The 24701-nt window shown below is 48.9% G+C and overlaps 1 protein-coding gene across 2 annotated transcripts; it reads right to left on the bottom strand.

The window, feature by feature from the left end:
- Nucleotides 1-1172: 1172 nt before the first annotated feature.
- On the bottom strand, nucleotides 1173-24034 carry Trim25 (tripartite motif containing 25). Of its 2 annotated transcripts, none has more exons than XM_069993241.1 (9): nucleotides 23342-24034; nucleotides 17706-17801; nucleotides 13930-14163; nucleotides 12801-12972; nucleotides 11385-11450; nucleotides 8054-8077; nucleotides 7668-7745; nucleotides 7490-7582; nucleotides 1173-7190 (listed from the first exon to the last, which is right to left on the bottom strand). In XM_069993241.1, the coding sequence occupies exons 1-9, from the start codon at nucleotides 23954-23956 to the stop codon at nucleotides 6661-6663; spliced, it is 1908 nt and encodes a 635-aa protein (XP_069849342.1). In that variant the 5' UTR covers nucleotides 23957-24034; the 3' UTR covers nucleotides 1173-6660. The 2 variants fall into 2 exon arrangements, with proteins under 2 accessions (XP_069849342.1, XP_069849341.1); XM_069993240.1 differs by having other exon boundaries at nucleotides 7668-7757; nucleotides 23342-24033.
- Between the last annotated feature and the right edge of the window lie 667 nt (nucleotides 24035-24701).

The raw sequence follows: 24701 nt of genomic DNA, 5'->3' as shown, positions 1-24701 counted from the left end.
CACCAGTTAAACCCAATTCTCTATCATCCACTATGTGGCCAAGATGGCACCGGGTGGACCCAGTATCTTTATTTCAACAGGTAATGGTTGGCCATGAGCCCAGCCTTTGTTTCTGGGTGAGTTTCAGCGTGGTTAGTACTTTACACTGGAATGGAATGGGTGGATGTCCCTTGAGTTTTGGCTTCTTTAAGATGGTAAGAAGATGGCATTGTCTGTGTGAGGGGCAGATTCTTACCAGTGAATCCAGTCCTTCCTAGAGCCCAAGGTGACTGCAAAGGGACTATGGCGGAAGACACTTGCTCACATCAAAGGGCACAACTACCAAGTTGAGAGGCTCTGTGTGAGCTCATCCACAGGAGCAAGCAAAGGCATGTTTTAGATCACCTCTGACACAGCCTGTGCTCTCGACTGGCAGCTGCCTGGAGCCAGTGGCCCCAGCAAGGGGAGGCACAGACCTGCCTGGGAAGGGAGGGGGAGGCTAGCCTTTCAGGATATTGTTCTCAGCCTAAATCACTCTGCAAATTGCTAGGTACAGTTAAACACCAGCACAGAGATAGCAAGGGGAGCAAGGCCACACACAGCATATCACCAGCAAAGAAACCTAAGTTGGTCTTTTTTTTTTTGGGGGGGGGGGACAGAAAGTCTGGGACTGTTAGCCTTGCAGACCTTTTACCTCTTGCCCTAAATGTTTGTCTATTTAAATCCAAAGCTCAAGTCTGTACACCAAAGATGGCAGAAGATGAACTAAAGTGCTGTCTTCCTGTGCAAGTCCATGCTGAATAATCAACTTCTTCCTCCTGTTTTTATTGTTTGTTTGTTTCCCTTTTGATTGGAGGGCTTGAGCTCAGGGCCTGGGGACTGGGCGCTCTCTCTGAGCTCTTTGGCTCAAGGCTTCAAACCACAGTCCTCAGATCTCAACCTCCCAAGTATAGTTAGGATTACAGGTGTGAGCCACCAGCACACAGCTAATCACTCGGTTCTCTGTCCTTCCCTGTATCTCCTTATTTGGCATATAGACTAAGGGACAGTCCCCAACAAGTCTGTCCCTGCTTCAAGCTCCAGCCTCGGGTCCCAGGTGACCCGTTCTGACTGGCTACAAACCAAGGGAAATTACCATGACGTTGTTCGTGCTCCATCATTCATTCAGGAAATCATAGGCACAGGACACCACATTAATTATTATAATTTTATTACAAAGGATAGACAAAGAATCATACAAGGCAAGGTTTGGGAGGTCTCAAAGACAGAAGTTCCGTGCTCTGTTCTAATGGAATCAGGACACATCACCCTATGGACACAGACATGTGCTCACCAGCCTGTCAACTCTACTAAGCCTCTGTGTCCACGGATGTGAGTGGGAAGTCATATGTAGGCACCACTGACCACATCACAGAACTCAGTCCTTAGTCACCTCTCCCAGATTGTCTAAAAGCCCCAAACCTAAGTACATCACTTGTCTTTCTGATGACCACCACCCATCCAGAGTCATATCATTTCTTGGCTTTAGCTCATGTGTGATAATAAGGGGCTTTTGAATAACAAGGATATTTGGACCACTAAGGAAATTCTGTGAATCTACAGTCCCTCCCTCCAGGAGTGGGTTTCCTTCCTTAATATCCAGTAACATCCAGTTCATACCTCTCCAGATGAGGCTAAAAATCCACTGAACAAGAACTAGTAGCTGGTCAGGATGGTTTTTTGTTTGTTACTTTTTATTATAGTAATGTTTAAAGATGACAACAGTAGAAAGAAATTTAAGGACCCTCTGTTCCCATCACTGTTATACACTGATTATCTTCCTGTGAACTAATCTATCATTGAGGACACACCCTGGCGTTCACCTGAAACCATGCCCAGACAGATAGGCATCCTACTAGTCTGGGGATTTTTTTTAACCAAAGCTTCTTGAGGGCATGCTGAACTCGGGGAGCAGATGGATGGAGGCTGGGCACCCAGATGTCCTGAGACAGTAGCCTTTACCCATGGGAAGGACAGCAGGTAGCCTTACCTGAAGTCATCTGCCCCAAACCCTTAATCACCTGAGTCAGCAAAAGGACCCCAGGCTCTGAGGTCGCTTTTGCATGTGCTGTGGCTACACCTCCTTCTCACCCTTCCCTGTATAATCTCTTTCCACCATTAGTTTGAGCTGTCACATGCTACATCCTACTCTCCAGTACCACCTGGAAGTTTGGCTCTCCCATGTGGCAGTCTTTCAGCAACCCTTACTCGTGTGTATATGTGTAGGGGGGGGTGTGCCATGCTAGTACTGGGGCTTTAACTCCAGGCTTTGCATTTTTTTCTGTTGTTATTGGTTGTAGGGCTTGAACTCAGGTCTGGGCACTGTCCCTGAGCTCTTTTGCTCAAGGCTAGTGTTCTACCACTTTGAGCCACAGCACCATTTCCAGTTTTGGAGTTGTTAATTGGAGGTAAGAGTCTCATAGGGACGTTCCTGCCTGGACTGACTTCGAACTGTGACCCTCAGATCTTAGCGTCCTGAGTAGGACTACAGGCATGAGCCACCAGCACCTGGCTAGGCCTTGTGAAATATGAAATCAGAAACAGAACAAAATTATTGATTACCAAAAATGGGGCCAACTATTAAGGGAGACCCCCTCTGAAGAGAGAAACTCCTGGTCAAATGGCAGGTAGTCAGCCTAAGCCTTTTCCATCCTTGCTAAAAAGAAAAAGAACATCTCTCCCTCACTCAAGTTTACCAAGCTGGCAGCTTTGCAGTTTACCACAAACTGCTTTAGGCCACTGACAATCTTGAGGCTTATCATCAGCTATGCTGAATTGCTGTATTAGTCAGGAGCTTATAATAAAAATCATTTCTGTAAAATAGACTATCCCTCCCCAAGGTTATGTTTTGATTTTTGTAATCCAAGGATGTGTTTTGATTTTTGTAATCAAATATCAATAGCATCGATAGTATCGGTCCTGCTGACCAGCTCAAGACTGTTTGGCTTCTGCAACTCAAGGTTATGTTTTGCTTCTGTAAATCTGCTTGTTTGTCTTTACAACTCCCCCCCACCCCGCCCCAATGTGGTTTTTCCCTTAAAAGACCCTCATCCAAAAAAGACTTCACTGTATCCCACAACCCAAATAGTGGGGTAGGGAGCTGGGAAGGTGGCTCAGTGGTAGAGGGCTTGCCTTGCATGCCTGAGGCCCTTGGTTTGATTCCTCAGTACCACATAAACAAAAAGAAAAAAGCCAGAAGTGGTGCTGTGGCTCAAGTGGTAGAGTGCTAGCCTTGAGCTGAAGAGCTGAGGGACCACGTCCAGGCCCAGAGTTCAGGCCCCACGACTGGACCCCCCCCCCCAAAAAAAAGGCAAATGGCCAAATAGTGGAGTATAGTCGCTGTGCAGCTAATATAGACTCCTTGCCCTGTTTAAGTGTTGGCATGTCTCTTTGGGAAATTAGACTACTACAGGCCTTATGTTCTTGTTTAGCTTTTTTGCTCAAGGCTGAAGTTCTACCACTTGTTCCATAGGGCCACTCTAGCTTTTTGCTGGTTAATTGGAGATAAGAGTCTTTCAAATTTGTCTGCATGGCTGGCTTCAAACCAGGATCCTCAGATCCCAACATCCTGAGTAGCTAGGATTATATATGTGAGCCACCAGTGCTCAGCTCCTTTGTCTTCTTAAAGAGTCTAAAACAATAAACTCAAGAAACAATAGCTCAAATCCTCATAATTAAATAAAATCAACAGTAGGAGGGGGAATTATGTAAAAGCTAAGCTATCAGTATTAATGATAGATCACAGAGTAATTAAACCACACACATAACTGGCCAATCATTCTTGAATAATACCAAGACTTGACCTTGGCCTTGGGTTTGTCATATCAAAGTGACTGAATCTCCACTCCCTGCATCTAGAACAGGATTTTATTTTAGTGTTTCTGGGGAATTTCTGATATTTTTACGGGTATCAGAGTGTTCCTGTTCACATATTAGGAGGCTTCTCCTCCATGATGGAATGGTAAGAGTGGTGGACCAGAATCATCTTCTCCCTTCTCATCTCACCAGATTTCTGCCAAATGAGAAGAGGGATGGATACAACGGTTCCTCCCACTCTAGGACCCTCCATGTGTAGCTTCCCTACAAGGCAACACAACAGAAAGAACAAGAGTGCACTCCTCAATTTACAAGGCCAAAGCACTTCTGCCCAGAGGGGCATAAACAGAGAATGCATGCTTCTCTGTCCTGAGCTGCTTATTTGCCAAGGAAGAGCCTTTGTCTGTTGCCCTCACTGCTATAGAAGAAAAGTCCTTTCAGGAAGAAGCCCTGGAGGAAATCCTTGGTATTCTTCTCTAAGCCCAGCTGGGACCCAAGGATGAGTTGGCTTGAGACAAGACTTTTGTTTCGGAAGATCAATGAAGCTGTTCTTGAACAAAAGCAGAGAAGCCTCACCAAAGAACTTTTTCCTCACATCAGCTATGACAAGGAAGGCTTTCCTGCAAAGGCTTCTCTCCCAAGCAACTCAGAGTTCTTTGGGGGAGATGTCACAGATCACACATCTGTCAGGAATACTAAGTGCTCCATGCCCTAGAATTCCAGCACAAGGCCTGAGCTGTGTTAAATTCCCATATCACATAGAAAGATCTGGGGTCTCTAACTTTCCCAATGGTGACCTCTTTTTGCAGTGGAAGCCTGATCAAAAGTCTTCACCGTGAGAAAGCCCAGAGCTGGACTTGTGTCACAAGAGACATGATATCAGGGAGCACAAGAAGGTTCCAGCAATCTGTTCACTCCTGCCCCTAAGTGGACTGCACAAAACACTGTAAGGAAAACAGCCTCCCATGTGGCCCTCTTCAGCTCACTCTTTCCCTGCTTCTTAGAGGTCTTTCTGACCCCTAGCCTGGTCAATATGGGCATTTAGAACTGGTTCCTAAGAGAAAGACAGAGGGACCAAGGGAAAGTGTTCAGACTCACAAGGTTTGCAGCCTGACGCCAGGGACACACAGGAACAGTGCTGTTCCCCTGAGTCTACAATAAGGCCTTTTGAGCCATACAAAGTCATCCAAGCAGATGACCTAGTATGGTCCCTGTAGTGGCCACAACACAGAGCACAGTCTGTATGACAGCAGTCTTCCAGGATCCAGCATGGCTGGCTGCTTGACTGTGGTAGCCACATGGCACCTACCTCTACCAGTCCAGTACCTACAATGCAGGGGACTGGGATGCTATGGCTGAAGACAGCTGCTAAGCAAAGCACTCTAGTAAGAGCAAAACCACCTCACCACTGTTACCCAGGCCAGGGTCCCACCTGCCCCATAGCCTAAGCCATGGGAAAGGAAGAAAGACCTCCAGCAAGGATCTGCAGTGACAGCCTAAGTGTCTTTGGTGAGATGCTGAGAAGAGGGAGCCATTTCCATCCAAACTAGATCTAAGTCAGCTCGACCATCACCTAATCACAAATTCAGCATGGGCTGATTCAGACCACAGTTTGAAGCTTTAACCAGAAAGATTCAAGCGGAGGGTAATATTGAAATTCAAGGAAGGAGGGAAGTTTAGTGATAATTTGCAAATGACCTGGGCTCAATTGCTAGTACCAAAAAGATAAAATATATATTGAAATCCACTGACCCTGGAATTTTTTATTTTTTGGGGGGGGGTCCGGTTGTAGGGCCTAAACTCTGGGCCTGGGCACTGTCCCTCAGCTCTTCAGCTCAAGACTAGTGCTCTACCACTTGAGCCACAGTGCCACTTCCGGCTTTTTTTCTTTTTGCTTAGCTGGTGCTGAAGAATAGAACATCATGCATGCAAGGCAAGTGCTCTACCACTGGGCCACCTTCCCAGCCCGGAATTGTTTATTTTTATATCTATTTGTTGGTCATAGGGCTTGAACTCAGTGCCTGGGCACTGTCCTTGAGCTTTGTGGATCAAGGCTAGCACTCTACCACTTTGAGACACATTCTACTTCCAGTTTTCTGGTGGTTAATAGGCGATGAGCTCATGGATTTTCCTACGTAGGCTGGCTTTGAAGCGTGATCTTTGGATCTCAGCCTCCTGAGTAGCTGGGATTGTAGGTGTAAGCCACCGGCTGCCTTCTCATTTTTATTTTTTTGGTATGCATATGTGGCAGTACTGGAGCTTTAACTAGGCACTGGCTCCAGTTTGTTTTTCTTTTCTTTTCGGTGGTTCACTGGAAGTAAGAGACTCATGGACTTTCCTGCCTAGGCTGACTTCAAACCTTGATCCTCAGATCTCAACCTCCTGAGTAACTAGGATTATAGGCATGAGTCAAGGGCATTAAGTTTTTTTTTTTTAAATCTAAAGAGTAATCAAAATACCAAGATCTAAAAGCTACCCTGAGAAAGAATGTGGCTATCGATTTTGTACGAGAGGAACGGGGTGGTTAAGATTTTACTCTCTGCTCAGATGCCCAGCTGCCTGGAGAATTTCCAGAAGAGTAGGAAGAGGTGAGCCTGTTGCAGTGGGCACCAGGAGGTAGACTTGCTTCCTCCCCCCCCAGACAATCACCCTACCCCCTACTCAGGAAATCCCTCCTCTAACCCCAGCTCCCCACTTTCCCCAGCTCCCACTCCCATTCTTCCAAACACTGGGGACCCAGGGAAGCTCTCCAAGGAGAATCCCATTGCAGCCCCTTTTCTAATCATACATGCTCCCCAGGCAGTGAACCCACGTGTCTATAGCTGCCTACTTGGAAGAGCAGATGGAGAGCGAGGTGCCCGCCGAGAACACCCAGAAGGCGGGATACAGAGCTTCGGTGAAGTCCACCTTGAATTTGTACAACAGGTGGACCTTCTCAGGAACAGCGAAGAAAATGACAAAGCCGTGGTCACAATTGAGAAGCACACCCACCCGCGTGGCCTTGGTAGAGGGCAGCGTTTTCTCCACATTATTGTGCCAGGCTGAGATCTTGTTGTTGAACCACTCTACGCACCAGGACTTGCTGTTGCGGCCAATCCGGCTTTCGGGGCCCTGTCGATCCATGCTGCCGTAGCAGACGCCTACCCCACAGAAGTTGTTCCTGCCCAGCTCCACCTCCCAGTAGTGAATCCCTTTCTTGTAGCAGTGCAGGCTCAGCACCTGAGAGCAGTAGGTGAACCTCTGGGGATGTGACCGGTAGTTCTGAGGTACATCGGCCACTGACGCTGTGGTAAAGCTATCTGTCAGTGCCACCTTGTTGTGGGCAGTGTTGTAGTCCAGGATAATTCTAGCAGAATCTGAGAAAGCATCAGCCCAAGAAATCAATTACAAGGGGCCCAAAATACTGTTACTTATAGGCCTTTCTCTAACTGGTATCTACACATTGGTTTTATCCAGCCATCTACCCACCCCACCCTCCATCCACCCATCTACCATTCTACCTACCCACCATCCACCCACCCAGCCATCCATTCATCCACCCTGCCACCCATCTATCTATCCTCCCATTTACCCCATCATCCATCCATCCATCCATCTATCCATCCATCCATCCACCCACCCACCCATCTACCCAGTCCTCAGCCAGACTACTCACACTCCTGCAGCTCAGATCTGGACATGGCTAAGAAGGTGGCTAGCAACTTGTCCTTGATAGATGTGAAACTGGGCTGTGCAGAGCTGGCTTTGGCTGTAGTTGTGAGAGGAAACAGAAAGTGTTATTCAGGACAAACTCACAGTGAACACCCAACTGTCCCTAGCCCACAATAGCTCACCATCTGAGACAGTTGGTTTCAAGTCCTCTGACTGTCCAGGAGCTCCAAAGGTGGGTAACTTGACAGTCGAGGTAGGGGCAGAGCCAGGGGCTAGAGTGAAGAGGAGAAACATGAGTTGGTGATGTGACATAGAGGGATGGAAATGGCCTCTCTTCCCTTCCAAGCTGAACAACGAAAGCCACGTCCATAAACACACACAGCCAAGGTGACTGGGGTTAGTTCAGATAAGACTATATAGCTCTCTTACTAGCGCATGCACATAGAAGCTCAGGCCTGCCTGTCTTGACAGAATCCAGTCCTAAGACAAAGACAAGATAGCTGCCAACTGTTAGTTGTAGGCTTAGACAAGTCTCAAGAGCAAAAAGATGCATAAATACACAACTTACACGGTTTCTTGGACTTCTTTTCTTCTGAAAAAGAAAGTTTTCAGGATTATGATATTTTTAAGCACACCATGAGACTTTTAAAAAACTGTAATCATATTCATTCCAATGAACTTGACTCATGCAAATAAAGCTAAGATGGGAGTTGGTGGCGTGGCTCAGTTGGTAGCACTAGCAAAAGTGTCATGTACAAGTTCAAGTCTCTGTCTCAGACCAAAAAAAAAAAAAAAAAAGCTAGGATGCTTTCACTTGAAAAACAGAAGGTAGGGCTGGGAAGGTGGCTCAATGGTAGAGTGCTTGCCTTGCATGCATGAGGCCCTGGGTTCGATTCCTCAGCACCACATAAGCAGAAAAACTTGGAAGTGGTGCTGTGGCCAAGTGGTAAAGCGCTAGCCTTGAGCTGAAGAGCTGAGGGACAGCACCCTGGCCCAGAGATCAGGCCCTGCAACCAACCAAAAAAAAAAAGAAAAGAAAAAGAAAGAAAGAAAAACAGAAGGGAAAAACAAGCAACACTTATCTACAGTGACAGGAAGTATCTGTGGTTGAGGAGGGACCCAGGAGTAGTTAATAAGAAGTAGGAAGGAATGTTCTAGGGTAACAGAGTCTTTGTGTTGACTTGGGTAATTGTAACACAGATATCAATTGTCAAAACTTACTCAACTATGTATGTTTAAGAAAGAAACAAAATAGTCTTTACAACATATCCAAAGTGAGTCTGTCCTACTACTCCAGAAACAGACCTGGGTGATCTGGTTTGAAGCCAGGCCGGGTAGAAAAAAGTTCTCTAGACTCTATATCCAAAATAAACAGTAAAATGCAAGGTTGAAGGCATGACTCAAGTGATAGCATAGCATGCCAGCCTAGCAAGCACAAGAGATTAAGCTCAAACTCCACCACTGCCAAAAAAAAAAAGAAAGATATTTAGATAGACATAGATAGATACAGCTATTTAGCTTCCCAGAGTACGCTGGGAAGCACAGCACACACCTGTAACCACAGAACTCAGGTGGTTGAGGCAGAACAATTTCAAGTCCAAGGCCAATCTGAGCTCCAAAAATAATAAGCAAGTCAGGGACTGGTGGCTCACACCTATAATACCACCTACTCAGGAGGCTGAGATCTGAGGATCAAGGTTCAAAGCCAACCCAGGCAGGAAAGCCTATGAGAGTCTTCCCTCCAATTAACTACCACAAAGCCAGAAGTGGAGTTGTGGCTTAAGTGTTAGAATGACAGCCTTGAGTGAAAAAACTAAGGGACAGCATCCAGCCCCCGAGTTCAAGCCCCAGGAGTGGCATAAAACAAAGCAAAACAAAAATAAATAAATAAATAGAAATTAGAAAGACTAACAGAATCCAGAGTATATGGAACTGAGTTGGACTAAAACATGGTGTCCATGTATAGTCCCCCAAACAGCTGCTGCCATGTTACCTGGGGACCAGCAAGAAATGTAAAATCACCAGACATAAGAGTGTGTGTAAGTCTGGGCGCGAGGCCAGGCAAGCAGCGGTCTGTGGTGGGGGTGAGACACTGAGTTACACTCCAGCATTCAAGTGGGCTGGAGACTCAGCTCCCTCTGCCCTTAAGCCCATCCCCTACCTCGCCCATCATGTGGGGGGGAGGGCACTAGGCTCTTAGCCCTGCGCCTTCAGGGTTCGTTTTCGGTAAGCTCTGCTTCCGCTGTAGCGTTTACTTCCACTCGGCCTCACGTGGCATAGTACTACTTCTTGCGGGAGTTCCCCAGCACCCTTCTCCTCACCTCTGCCCACTTCCAGGGGCCCAGCACCTGAGACCCAAGCCCCTCCCTGCTCATTAGGCCTCTTGGGAGTTTCCTATATGGTGACCAATCGGCCCTGGCCTCACCTCTTCCCCGACCCCAGCTGATTTATTTGGGGCCACTTTCAACATAGAGGAACCTGATTCATTCCTGAGTTTAATACAGTGCTAATGATTTTCTAGGGTGTCACTCTGTTAAACAGGAGAGTCTCCCCACCCCCACCCCCTACCCTCACATGGAGTGGTGTCACACGAGACCTAGGGCAGCAGGAAGGAAACCTCCTGGGTAAAGAGGACTCCAGACTGAAAGTCCTTCCCCTTTCACACAAGTGCCCTTCACCATCTTCTGGCTTTTCCTGGCTTCTCTCCTCCAACGACACCTGGGCATCTGAGCCCTTACGCTAGTCCATGGAGGGTCTGTGACTTGACAGTTGTCTGCTGAAGACAAGCCAAACAAGCAACAACAGAGAAAAGCAAGCCGACACTTCTCTCTCCCTTCCACTATCCACTGACCTCCCATAACTGACTTGAGGAAGCAATCAGGGTAACATCATGGTGGATCTGTAGCTTGGAAAGTGCTCTCACAACGAGTATCCATAGGAAATTAAACACATACACACGCCAATACCACCATCACCACCACCATCATGACCATGACCATCACCACCACCACCACCACCACCATCATATTGGTTTCAATATCATTACTGCTAAAATGTGGACAGTTGGGGAAACAGGAACATTTTTCAACCCAACCCAAGATCACGCCCATTGAGGGAAAACATTGATACTTTCAGGGCAGCAGAGTGGGAGTGGGGGACAAAGAATTGTATGAAAATCTCACTCCTTTTATGGATAAACCAATAAGCTGAGCCGGGCGCCAGTGGCTCACACCTGTAATCCTAGTTACTCAGGAGGCTGAGATCTGAGGATCACGGTTCAAAGCCAGCCGGGCAGGAAAGTCTCTTATCTCTAATAAACCACCAGAAAACCGGAAGTGGCACTGTGGCTCAAGTGGTAGAGTGCTACCCTTGTGCTGAAGAGCTGAGGGACAGTTCCCAGGCCCAAAGTTCAAGCCCCATGACTGACAAAAAAATAAATAAATAAAAACCAATAAACTGTGCAGGGGTGGTATTCATTTTTCATGAAGTGGGGATTAGGAAAAACCTGGCTCAGTGGGAGGGGGAAGAGGAGGCAATAATGAATCAGGGTGGGGAAAATTGGGAGAACAGACACCATCCAGGTCAGACAAGCTGCTGAGACCCGTGAGAGACGTGGCCTCCTTGCATAGAGACCACAGTATATCTCCTCCACACCAGACTCCAGTTCAGCAAATGAGACTCTACCACACATCAGCCTTGGTGATCCTGCCTTTCCAGATGTCCCTGTTACCAAATATGGTGGACAAGTGCCCCTTTCTGCCCCAGTGGAGCTCCTGCTTTACAAAGTCTACACCAGACTTCTCCAGAGATCCAGGTCCCTGTACACTGTGCCTGTTTGATCCCTGTGAGGTGTCAGTCAAAGCACCTGCCAATGCATTGGGGGTGAGGTGGTTACTTACGTGGAGTCTTCTTCATGGGGCGTGAGGGTTTGCTTGAAGATTCTGTGCCACAGTCTCCTGAGTCACCTGTGACAAAAAACAAAAACAAAAACAAAAACAATCCACTGTATGTGGCTCTTCTCTGCTGACTCAGAAGCTGGCTTTGTTGTGCAGTGGATAGAAGGGGTAAAATGCTTTTATTGATAGTTATTTCCACTGGCTTCCCCTTCTGATCATTTCAAGAGATACAAACAAAGGATAAAAGAACAAGCTCTCAGCCAGGCGCTGGTGGCTCACGCCTGTAATCCTAGCTACTCAGGAGGCTGAGACCTGAGGATCATGGTTCAAAGCCAGCCCTGGCAGGAAAGTCCATGAGACTCTTATCTCCAATAAACGACCAGAAAACCAGATGAGGCACTGTGGCTCAATTGGTAGAGCACTAGCCTTGCGCTGAAGAGCTCAGGGACAACACCCAAGTCAAGAGTTTAAGCTGGGAGCTAGGTCTGGGAGCTGGGTATACTGCTCATACCTGGAATCTCAGCAACTCAGGAAACTGTGATCTAAGCTGTGATCTTGGTTTAAGGCCAACATGGTCAGGAAAATCAGGTGAGGATTTTTTTTTTTTTTTTGGTCAGTCATGAGGCTTGAACTAGGCCTGAGCGCTGTCCCTGAGCTATTTTGTTCAAGGCTAACACTCTACTACTTTGAGCCACAGTGCCACTTCTGGTTTTCTGGTATCACAGACTTTCTTACCCAGGCTGACTTTGAACTATAGTCCTCAGATCTCAGCCTTTTAAGTACTTAGGATTAAAGGTGTGATCCACCAGCACCCAGTAAGGCAAGAATCTAATCTCCAATTGGCTAGCAAAAATTCTGAAGTGGCCAAGTGCCAGTGGTTCATGACTAGCTACTCAGGAAGCTGAGATCTGATTATCATGGTTCGAAGCCAGACAGGCAGGAAAGTCTATGAGACTCATGTCCAATTAACCACCAAAAAGCTGGAAACAGAGCTGTAGCTCAAGTGGTACCATGCTAGCCTCGATTTTAAAAAGGCTCAAGGACAGCACCCAGGTCTTGAGTTCAAGCCCCAGGCCTGAAACTCACACACAAAATCCTGAAATGGAGGTGTGGCTCAAGCGGCAGAGCACCCTCCTTGAGCGAGAAAGCCAAATGGGACTGTGAGGCCCTGAGTTCAAGTACCGGCATGCATGCATGTGTGGGCATGTGCACGCGCGTGCGCTCACGCCACACACACACACACACACATACACACACACACCTTTTTGGAGAGCATCCTAGTCATAGGATGCAGCAGAGACCCCTCTGCTGGGGAACGGCTAGGCCCAGTGCTCTGCTGCCCCCTCCCCCAGCCAAATGCAATGAGAAGACCCACCCAGTTTTAGGGCACTTCCTGGGACAGCATGGTGTTGCTGTTACCTGAGTTGCATGGCTCCTGGGGCTTCTTCTCATGGATCTGCTTGAGGATCTGCCTCAGCTCGTTCTTGAGCTCCAGGGTGCTCTGGTAGACCCCCTTCATGAGCTCATGATCCAGCTCCACTTTGGGGATATAGACTGGCTTCGATGAGGCTCCTTGCAGTTTTGCTGCTTTCTGGAACAAGCCCAGAGGTTAAGGACAGGCAGCTGGAGGGAAGCCAGGCCTGGGCTTGGTCCTTACCACTCTGTGGCCACAAGTGCTGACTAAGTTTACCCATCCTGTTTAAACCACAGGACCAAAGCTGCCAAGGGATAAAGTGCCCCCAGGCTCCTTATGGAATAGGCAAGAGGAAGTAGGTAAAGAGGGACAGGGCTGAGTGAGACAAGCACTTTGGAAAGACCTGCACCTGAGCTGTGGTGCCCCCAGCAATGTCTACTGTATCTGCGGAGTGAAGTGCCTAGCTATGCTCAGCCCAGAGCACAACCAGGGGCTGTTGGCAAGATGTAAGTCTGCCAGCCAATGTCAGGTCTGGGCACCAAGGACCTTGAAAGCCATGCTAAGGGGCATGAAGGCAAAAAGCACAGGGGACAACACTTAACCAGGGGCCATGGGGAAGAAGGACGGGAGAGCATAAAGGCCTGCATAGTTTGAGCACCAGCCTTGAGTGAAAAAGCTAAGCAAGGGCCTGAGATCCTGAGTTCAAGTCCCAGGACCAGCATACAATAAATATTTTTTTAAAAAAAGCAAGATGAGCTGGAAGCATGGCTCAAGAGGCAGTGTTTGTTACAATGCCCCGAGCGAGCGAGCGAGAGAGAGAGAGAGAGAGAGAATATTGTGGAGCCAGGAGCCAGTGGCTCACGCCTTTAATCTAGCTACTCAGGAAGCTAAGATCTGAAGATCACGGTTCAAAATTAGTCCAAGAAGGAAAATATGTGAGACTCTTATTTCCCATTAACTACCAAAAAGCCAAGAAGTGAAATTATAGCAAAAGGGGTAAAGCACAAAAACTCAGCCAGGGAGCATGCCCAGGACCTGAGTTCAAGCACAAGGACAGGCACGGGGCTGGGGGGGTGGGGGGGGATTGTGATGCTGGGCAGAAAGAACATTCAGCAGCGTCTCATCAGAACCCACCTCCAGAAACTCATACTCGTCCCCGTTGGCCAGGCTTTGCTCGATATCGCTCTTTAGGCTCTGGATCTCACTCCTCTTCTTCATCAGGATCTGGTAAATGCTGTCGTACTTGGAGCTGACCCTCACCTCCTCTTCCTTTATCTTGGAGATGAAGTTGGTCTCCGAGGCATCAATAAGCGCCTTTATTTCCAGGTATTCTTGTCTCACCTGCTCCACCTTCCTGTTTACAACATCCTAGAAAGGCCAGGTGTCAGAAGGGTGGACTGCTATGGCTACGCCCCACCCCCACTCCCACCCCCCTGTGAGTGCAGTGGGAGGCCTCTGGGGAATGTGCCTGCTGCACTTGGCCACGACTAGTCCATGTGCAGGTTTCCACACCCCACGACTGGAATCCTACTTATGTTCTCTAGAGACATTCTTGCACACCTGCCCTAGGACACACACAAGAATGGGCACAAGCAGCATTGTTTGAAACAGCAAAACCAAGATAGGCATAGGGCTTGACTGCTGTAGGCCTAGCTGATCAGGAGGCTGAGACAGGAAGAGCACTGGAACCCAGGAGTTTGGAAGCCAGACTGGGCAATATCGTGAGACTATCTCAAAAACAAAGACAAAACAAACCCCACAGGGGCTGGGAAGGTGGCTCAGTGGTAGAGTGCTTGCCTTGCATGCATGAGGCCCTGGGTTCGATTCCTCAGTACCACATAAGCAAAAAGAAAAAAAGCCGGAAGTGGCGCTGTGGCTCAAGTGGTAGAGCGCTAGCCTTGGGCTGAAGAGCTGAGGGACAGCCCCCAGGCCCAGAGTTCAGGCCCCACAACCGGACCCAAAAAAAAAAGAAAAAAAAACCCACAAACTTTCATGATGGAATATTAAATAAGTCATACAATTTAATGAAAACTATGCATGGATAAATCTCCATGGAGAAAAGCAACTTGTAGAAGCCATACAGATTGATGCACTTTAAAGAAGCTTAGAAACAGAGAGTGGTGTTTACTGCTAAGGATCGCTTTATTTACAAATATAAAGAAATGCCTGGAAAAGCTGGGACCTAGTGGCTCACACCTGTAATTCAAGCCACAAAGGAGACTGAGATCTAAGGACTGAGTTTCAAAGCCAGCCTGGGCAGAAAAGTCTGTGAGACTCCAATTAACCAGCAAAATGCAGGACTAGAGGTATGGCTCAAATGGTAGAGCACCAACTAGGAACAAGAAGCAAAGTGGGAGTTTGAGGCTCTGAATTCAAGCTTTGATATCATGATGCATGCACACACACACACACATATACAAGCCTAGGAATTAATTAACTTACTTAAGGTAGTGGTTACTTCTGGCAGAGAGAAAGGGAGAGATGGTAATGAGAAGAAAAGAGGAGCGTCTACACCAGGGGTATGGTATTTTGTTTCTTAAACTAGAAGCAGAAGCAGTCATGTGTGAGTGTGAGTGAGTGTGTGTGTGTGTGTGTGTGTGTGTGTGTGTGTGTGTGTGTGTGTGTGTGTGTACGTGCTTGAATTCAGGGACTTCCACTCCCCCTTGGTATTTTAGCTCAAGGCGAGTACTCTACCACTTGCTGGTTAATTGGAGGTAAGAGTTTCACAGATTTTTTTCCCCCAGGCTGGCTTCAAACCATGATTTTTAGATCTTGGCCTCCTGAGTAGTTAGGATTATAGGTGCAAACTACTAGCACCTGGCTTCAATTACTTCTTTATCTAACCCTTTACTTTGCTACCCCTAATGTGACCACCAATATCCTCAGTGTTCATTCTGTCCCTTTTCCTTTAGTATGAGAGCACCCTCAAGTTCCCTGTGGGTACCTCGTGGCTTGGACTACATTCCCCAGACTCCCCTGCTGCTAGGCTTGGCCTAGTGACCTAACTTCTTCTAATGAGCAGAAGTAACAGGTTCAATCCATGTCATTTGCTTAAAAGGAAGTTGCTTAGAGTTCTCTGTTTCCTCCCTGTTTACCTTTCCAAAAGCTTGAACAAACAAGTAATGATGACCCAGGGAGGGATCCCATAACAGCCATTTTTGCCCTGTAGATGAACCTGGCACACCTTCTATTAGATAAACAAACTCATTAAGTCAGTTAACCAAGCCCATAGTGCTGGCCACTGATACACAGACTCTTTCAGAACTGATCATGGACATGTTCACTCCAGTTGGGCAAGGCCCAAGGCTAAATATAAACCCTTTCTTCCTGCCTTTGGTGTGCAGAATCCTCTTGTTCTGTTGCTGCCAAGACCTGCTGCTGTCTACAAGTCCCTAACAGATTATACTCTGTGCACACCTCTTTCTGTGGTCTTTTGGTACTTCCTGCTTTTGGTGGCTGGTTCTCACCAACTAGGCCTTGTGGAATAAGAGGACAGTAAGAAGAAAGGGTTCAGCTAGGTGTTGGTGGCAGATAGTTGTAATTCTAGCTACTCAGGAGACTCAGATCTGAGGATTAAGGTTCGAAGGCAGCCTGGGCAAGAGAGTCTATGAGATTGAGATTTTCTTTAAATCTCTAGTTAACCAGCAAAAAAAAGCCAGAAGTGGAGCTATAACTCAAGCAGTACAATGTTAGCCTTGAGGAAAAAAAAAAAAAAAGTTAAGGGGCAGCATCCAGGCCCTAAGTTCAATACAAAAAAAAAATAATAATAAATATATATATATATATATATTATTTATCAGCTACTGTCCTACAATTGCTCCTTCCAGTATTCTTTTCTACTTCCTGCCATGGGGTCAAGCTGGCTCACCAAAGATAGGCCACATTCCAGAACCTGTGAGCATGACCTTGATTAAAATAAGGGCATCTGCAGATGTAAATAACTAAGGGTCTGGAGCCCCCCCAGATAACCCACATGGGGTGACCTGGGTCCTTATTACAGAGGGAAGAGAAAGCACAAAGGAAGAATGGCTAGCCATGCAGATACTAGGCCAATTGGAGCAGTGTAGACACAAGGCTAAGCTACGGGACAGGAAGAGGAAGGGAAAGACTCTCCCTAGGGGCTTCAGGGGGAACAAGGTCCTGCTAACATTTTGATGTTGGACTTTTGGTCTCCATAACTGTGAATGTTTTTCTCCTCATTGTAAACCATTCACAGCCTATGTCAAGTTATTACTGCAGCCACAGTAAACACTACACTTCCTTTTTATGAACAGGCATGACCCTAGAGGTATGTACTCGGGTTTCCTGTTTTTCTCCCACTTCATAGTATAATGACTTTTCTATGCTCCTATCTCTTTTTTTTTCCTCAGTTCTGAGGTTAGAACCATGGGCATGCTTGGCAGGTGTCCTATCACTTGAGCCACACCCCCAGCCTTTTTGTATTTTGTTTTAATTTTTATCTACAGCCTCAATAACTTCACATAGACTGCCCTCCAACTCTCAATCTTTCTAACTCTGCCTCCCTTAGCAGCTGGGATGACAAATGTGTGCTACTATGCAGGCTCTTTGCTACTACATTTTAGTCTTCGTTTTTAACAACTCCCTAGGGATGGGAGAGGGAGTTGTTTTGGGTTTTGGAAATTTTTTTTTGGGGGGGGTGGAGGTGGGATTGAAGTCTGAACTGGAGATTTCATCCAGGTCACCTGAATCACACCCCCAGCCTTGGCAGTTTTCAACCTGGGTTTATGAAGAATCTTGCTTGGGTATATCGTTTTTGGCATGCTTGGCGGGGACAACATTTAATTCAGTCACTGTGAATGCAGCCGGAACCCATGTTCCAAGACCTGCCTTGCACACAGAAGCCGAAGGGAACCCGCAGGGCTAGCCTGGGGTAGGGATGGGGTACTCACCTGCACACCCTGCTGCTTGGCTCTCACATCCTCCAGCGCCTTCGATGCCCCGTTGAAGTGACTGTGCATGATGGTTAGTTTATGCTTCAGTTTGTTCTGCAGAGGAAACAAGCAAGGGTAAGATAAACCCCCTAGAGCCCAGCCACCCTCCATCAGGAGTCACACTCTGCACTGAAGTCTGGCTACTCCTGTGATCCCACATTTTGTCTGTCTGGAACTTGTTTGTCTGTCTTTCTGTCTCTCTGTCTCTGTCTCTCTTTCTCTCTCTCTGACGGTAGTAGCACTTAGGGCCAGGGTGCTCTTACCATTTTTGCTCAAGGATGGCCACTTGAGGCACAGACCCACTTCTAGCGTTGTTGGTGGCTAACTGGAGAGAAGTCTCTAAAATTTGTCTGCATGTGCTGGCTTCAAACCAGGTTCCTCAGATCTCAGCCTACTGAGTAGCTAGGATTACAGTTGTGAGCCAGCAACACCTGGCTTTCTAGAGCTTCTTAAAGCTTGTCATATGTGCTTATTCCCTGCAACTCTTTAAGGGGGGACAGGGCAGAAAAGACATTAGGACAGAGAGAGGAAGTTCCAAGTCCCAATTCCCAACTGACTTAGTTTCCTTGGCCATGAATTAGATACGACTGTTCCCACTGTTCCTCTAAAGAGGACCAATGAAAACAAGGTGAGTGTTCAGAGCCCTGCCTGGGTCTTTGTAAGGTCAGATGAAATGCCAGCTTCTATAATTGGAGATTTCTTCACTACAGCTCACTCAACAGCTGATGAAATTGAGCCAAGGGCGGCAGCAAGTGGCCAGGCTACATGGCCATAGAAGCAGCTACAGCTGCTTCTGCAGTGGCCTGTCATGCAAACACGCCTACCACAAACCTGCCACTGCAAGCAGTTCAAAAAGCAGGCAAGATGTCTAAGAAAAGCTACTAAAAGATGTTTTTGAAAAAACCAAAACAAAGGATAAAAGAACAAGCTCTCAGCCAGGCGCTGGTGGCTCACGCCTGTAATCCTAGCTACTCAGGAGGCTGAGATCTGAGGATCACGGTTCAAAGCCAGCCCAGGCAGGAAAGTCAGTGAAACTCTTATCTCCAATAAACCACCAGAAAACGGGAAGTGGCGCTGTAGCTCAAGTGGTAGAGCGCCTGCCTTGAGCTGAAGAGCTGAGGGACAGCGCTCAGGCCCTGAATTCAAGTCCCACGATTGACAAAAAAAAAAAATCAACCAAAACTGCTGAAAGCCAGGCGCCGGTGACTCACACCTGTCATCCTAGCTACTCAGGAGGCTGAGATCTGAATATCATGGTTCAAAGCCAGCCCAGGCAGGAAAGTCCACGAGGCTCTTATCTCCAGTAAACCCTTGTGCTGTGGTTCAAGTGGTAGAGCGCTAGCCTTGAGCTGAAATGCTCAGGGATAACACCCAGGCCTCATGACCAACAACAACAACAACAAAATAATAATAATAATAATAACCTGCTGAGCACAAATGACTCATGCTTATGATCCTTGCTATTCAGGTGGCTGAGATCTGAGGACTGTAGTTCGAAGCCAGTCCAGGCAGAAATGTCTATGAAACTCTGATTTCCAGTTAACGAGCAAAAAAGCTAGAAGTGGAGCTATGGCTCAAGTGGAAGAGTACCAGTCTTGGGAGAGGAGACACATACATCAAAAAGACATGAAAAAGTTAGTAAAGCAGAGGACACTGAGGCCAGATTCTAAAGAAGAGGACTAAGAAAGAAACAAACCCAATATCTGGGATTGTTCTCTCAAGTGGGCAGGGGCCACATCCCAGGAGGAAGCTGCAGGAAACTGCCAGCCTCAGGAAGGCAGAGGGACAAAATCCACAGTCCAAGCTGTACTTCACACCCAGGGCTAGCAAAATGGAGGAGCCAGCCAGCCACAGGGCTGCAGCCCAGATGCAAATCCCTTCAATTGCTAAAACTGAGCTAAACTACTTCAGAATTCTTTGCCTCCTAGCCATGCCCAGAAACAAAGGCATAAGGAGAGACATGTGCATGTGCATGAAGAAAGTCAAGAGCCTCATATTATTCCTATATGCTTTTACATCAATACCTGAGTCTCTTTTGTACCTGCACAGGTGAAATGCTGGGGCTCAGAGATGGGAAGGAACAGCCACAGCCACCACCATATTAACTGCCATGATGACATGTGTAATGGTACGTATTGTTTCAGCTCTCAACAAATACTAACTTTTCAAAATAGGAACAAGACTGTTAGCCAGACAACAGTGGCTCATGACAGTAGCTCATGCCTGTAATCCTAGCTACTTCAGGAGGCTGAGATCTGAGGATTGTAATTCACAGCCAGCCTGAGCAGACAAATCCAAGAGTCTCATCTCTAATTAACCACCCAGATGCCAGAGTGGAGGTGTGGCTTAAAGTGGTAGAGTGTCAGCCTTGAGCAAAAGAGCCAAGTAAGACTGAGCGGCCTTGAGTTCAAGCTCTAGTATGCACACACACACACACACACACACATACACAATGACACTGAGGCACAGGAAAATTAAGCCATTTGTCCAAGATGACATTGCTATTAACTGGCCCAGCTATGGTTCTGGTATAAAAATGATAAACACGGCCCGGTGCTGGTGGCCCATACCTGCAATCCTAGCTACTCAGGAGGCTGAGATTTGAGGATCATGGTTCAAAACCAGCCCAGGCAGGAGTGTCTGAAAGACTCTTATCTCTAATGAACCACCAGAAAACAGTAAGTAGAGCTGTGATTCAAAATGACAGAATGTTAGCCTTGCACCTAAGAGCTGAGGGAGAGCATCCAAGCCCTGAGTTCAAGCCCTATGACAAAAAAAAAAAAAAAAAAGTTACAGACATGACCAAACTGAGCATGCTGGTAATTCCCAGGGGCGATCACCAGCCTTCTGTGGCTCTCCCTTCTCCACTACAGAGATTTGGGGCTGAACCTGACCTTGAATCAGTAACAATCTCATATGTCAAGGTTGGAAGCAGGCATCAAGGCCATATACACTCAACCAGAAAGTCACTAACAAAGTTTCAGGCTCCACCTCTGGGTCACTGCCCTTTCACCCAGCCTATCTCAGATACTGCCGGGGCCAAAGGCCAAACCAAGGCAGGCAGATCTGGCCTGGTAGAACTGGAAGAGACATGGAGGCCACCAGTAAGTGCTGAGTTTCCATGAGCTGCTCTTAGCACTAGAGCCCTACATTGTGAAATATTTTATTTACCATTAGTTAAACAATAGTCTACTCTTCATGGACAGGGCCCCATACAACTCGAGGGAAGCAGAGTAGGGATCCTAATACCCACAAAGCCCCCCTAAGTCAAGGGCAAACAACTTTTGAAAATGAGTTAAGATTGTCACAGGCCAAGGACTTGGATGCTCTGCATCGGAGGCTGCAGAGCCTTGAGTCTGCTAGCAGCCCAGACACCCATGCTTGGGGCACTGCCCAGTAGAGGACTGGCAGTGAAGTAGCATGAGCAGCAGCCAGGCTGAAAGGAGAGCCATGGGGAGCTGGTTTGGTGAGGGATTCTTGCCAGAAGAATTAAAAAGCTAAGCTGGGCATGTAGCCTTGAGCGTAAAAGCTCAGGGACAGCACTTAGGCCCTGAGTTCAAGCCCCAGGACAGGTACAAAACAGAGGGGGATGGTACACAAAGTAGGATGGGATTCCAGCTGGGGGCTGGCTCTAGCCAGGCTAAGAAGGCCCCTCCTGCATGCTTGCTTTCGCCTCTGTGGATAAGGGCTTCTAATAGTGCTTGTCTTTGGGAGCCAGGTTGCCAGGCTTGAGGACCAGAAATGGAGCATCCATACTAAACATTTTTTGTTTCTGGTTTTGGTTTTGTTTGTCAGTCGTGGGGCTTGAACTCTGGGCCTGGGCACTGTCCCTCAGCTCTTCAGCTCAAGGCAAGCGCCCTACCATTTGAACCACAGAACCACTTGTGGTTTTCTGGTGGTTTACTGGAGATAAGAATCTCACGGACGTTCCTGCCTAGGCTGGCTTTGAACTGCAATCGTCAGATCTCAGCCTCTTGAGTAGCTAGGATTATAGGTGTGAGCCACCGGTGCCCAGCCTAAATGTGTTTTTATAGACTGCCTCATTTCCCCCTCCCAATAACCTTCTGAGTTCACTTTTTACCATTTCCCAGATGAGAAGGAAAGTTGGATTCAAACTCAGATCTTAGGACCACTAGGGTGGGATTCCTGTAAGCAGCCATATCCTTTGCCAATAAACCTGGCCTATGCAGCAATTCCTACCAGGCTTATCTCCCCAGACCCTTCCAGTCACCTTAGAAGGGAGGGAGGGAGGAAGGGAAGGGAAGGGAGAGAGGGATCCTAATAATTCTACTTGGCAGAAGTTGAAGCTCCGAGATCTGCAGTGACTTGTCCTAAGCCACAGAGCTCTACTAGGGAAAAGTAAGGTTCTTGGCCCCCAAAGCCAGGCAGATTTCGTTCCTGGAAGAGGTGGAGACTGAGCGATCTATAACCAAATCACTTATGCCACAAAGGTCAACTTGAAGGGGAAACCTTAAGGTCCAGCTGTTGAGGCTCAGGGGGAAAAGTCCTAAGGAGCCCAGAGAGATGACAAGGCCAGGCAAAGTCCATGGCCAGGGCAGGACAAAGCAAGGCCTGTGCCCTGGTCCTGGCACCACAGCGGACTTCACCAACATGGCCCAGGCTTGTGTCTCCTCTGACCACATGGGGACAGAGTGCCAGGAATTCAGGCCCTTCCTTGGAGCTTACACCGTTAGAACAAAAGTTTGGTCACATGCTCTCAGCCTCTGCTTTGAGTCCACAAAAGGAGGCCATGACCGCCTAAACCACTAAGAATATCACAGGCCTCCAAGAGTCCTAGGACCCCCATCTTGTCCCGCCTCCTCCTGCCTTTACCCATGAGGACCCGGGTCCAGGGGCAAAATCCAAGTCACACTCAAGGACAAAGGCCACTATGGTGCCTCACACTATGTTGTGAGTCACATCCGGGGATTGCTAGCGCTCTGCTCATCCTCCCTACCCCACTACACCTCTCCATGCCCTCAGGCCTCAGAGATTGTCCAGTGCACAGGACTCTAGAGATCTGAATTGAAGTCCTGTCCACGGGGAGACCCAGAAACAACAAAACATGAGTGGAAAACTCTGAACTAACCCCTGACTGCCATTTGCTGTGCGGAGTTCACTTCTCCACCTCAGGTGTCTGAGACTGGGGCATGGAATGAATCACACATAACTGCCAGGGTCCAGCTAGGATGTGACTGGGGAAACAGAGGTGACCTCTGGAGTTGCTATTTGATCTTCAAAACCCAACTGAACATCTTCAGATGAGCACGGGCTTGGGGGGGGGAGGGGACACCACCCTGCCTGTGTGTCTTCAGGTGTCCCCTCTGTAAAATGGGGGTGGAAGTGGGGGGAAGGGGGCACAGTAGATGAAGGCTTTATAATCTCCCTGTTTGGTCAAGGAGGTCCACTCTGTGGCACCTATACATCCCCCAATATGGCCTGCAGCCCAGATGACTGGGTCTATCTTAGGTTCCCCAGGGACCCTCCTGGTGTGTCCCCCTCACCCTCCTCCATGGACTCCTCCCCCACCCCACCCACCCCCCAAGGCCCTCTGCACACACACACACACACACACACACAGAGCCAGGCCCTACCTCCAGGTCAGCAGTGGCCTGGCTCAGGGGCGCCACGGAGCAGGTCTTGTGCTCCACGAGGCAGATGTGACAGATGCACTCGCCATGCTCGGGGCAAAAGAACTCCCGCAGGCGGTTGTGCTGGGGACACTTGCGCCGGAGGAGGTCGGGGATGGGCGGCTGCAGCGGGTGGTCGCGGAAGGCGGGGCTGTCGAGGTGCGGGCGCAGGTGCTCGGGGCAGAAGGAGGCCATGCACACCAGGCAGGTCTTCACGGCCGCCTCCTGCAGGCAGTGGTCGCAGGCCACCGGGGCGGCGGGGCTGGCGGGCGCCGCGCGGCCGGGCGGCGTCCAGTCGGCGGCGGCGGCGGCGGCGGCGGCGGCGAGGGCGCGGCCCGGCTCGGTCCGCAGGAACTGCTCCACCAGGTTGCACAGCACCGTGTTCTTCTGCAGCTGCGGGCGCGCCGCGTAGACGGCGCGGCACTGCGGGCAGCGGAACGGCGCGCCCGCGCCCGACCACGAGTCGCGCAGGCACGACCCGCAGAAGTTGTGTCCGCACGGCGTGGTGACCGGCTCCCGGAACAGCTCCAGGCAGATGCAGCACGACAGCTCCTCGGCCAGCGGGGACAGGTTGGCCATGGCGCTCGCGGGGCGGACGGGACCGACGGGACGGACGGACGGACGGGACGCCACGCGCGATCCTGCGACCCGACCCGGCCGCCGGAGAAACGAAACTGAGCCGGGGAAGGGGTGGCGCCCTGGGGTTTCAGGAAGTCACGTGGGAGGCCTGGGAGGGCGCCCGGGAGGGGTGGGGCCAGCGCTGGGGTCCCCGTTGGGGAGCCCCCCAGGTCGTAACCCCGTGGGGAGAGGGAGGAGGTTTCCTGCCGAGTGAGGATGGGGTGCAGTGGGGCTCCCAGCATCTTCACGACACCACCCCCCACGCCAGGGGCTGTTTGGGGGTGCACTGAGGCGGGAAGTGGGGAGTACCCCACTTCCAGCGGTCGGGCCTGTGTGACTTCCACGCAACTCCCCATTCTCCAGCACTCCCCCGCACCCACCCAGGGCCGGTCTGCGTTCCAGAAAAGCAAAGTGAACCACTGTAGGTGTGTGGAGGGGTGGTGCACGCCTGTAATCCCAGCCTGGGCTGGAGGATGAAGAGTTTCTAGCAATCTTTGAGGCTTCGCAGAGTGTTTTCTAGTGTTTTCTAGGCCACCCTGGACTAAGTGAGGGAGACTGCGGTTTCAAAAAGCCAACACCAAAATAAACAAAAGGATAACACGGTGTGGACGGCAAGGAGCTATTATTGCCTTCTTTCTTTATCGTTTCTTCAATCCTTTCTTCCTCCTCTCCCATTCCTGCCTCTTGACATCCAGACACACAAGTC

Source organism: Dipodomys merriami, unplaced genomic scaffold (genome assembly GCF_024711535.1).
Source record: "Dipodomys merriami isolate MVZ:Mamm:240054 unplaced genomic scaffold, mDipMer1.0.p SCAF_42, whole genome shotgun sequence".
NCBI classification, from domain to species: Eukaryota; Metazoa; Chordata; class Mammalia; order Rodentia; family Heteromyidae; genus Dipodomys; species Dipodomys merriami.
Note: the sequence above shows the minus strand (reverse complement) of the source record. Positions and strands in the feature narration are given on the sequence as shown.

Coding starts and splice junctions, on each gene's coding strand:
- Trim25 (XM_069993240.1), bottom strand. CDS start 23,956: ATGGCCAACCTGTCCCCGCTGGCCGAGGAGCTGTCGTGCTGCATCTGC. Junction 17,802..23,341: donor AGGCCACTGCTGACCTGGAG/GTAGGGCCTGGC, acceptor TTTCCTCTGCAG/AACAAACTGAAGCATAAACT. Junction 11,451..12,800: donor CCAGGAGCCATGCAACTCAG/GTAACAGCAACA, acceptor TTTTTGTCACAG/GTGACTCAGGAGACTGTGGC.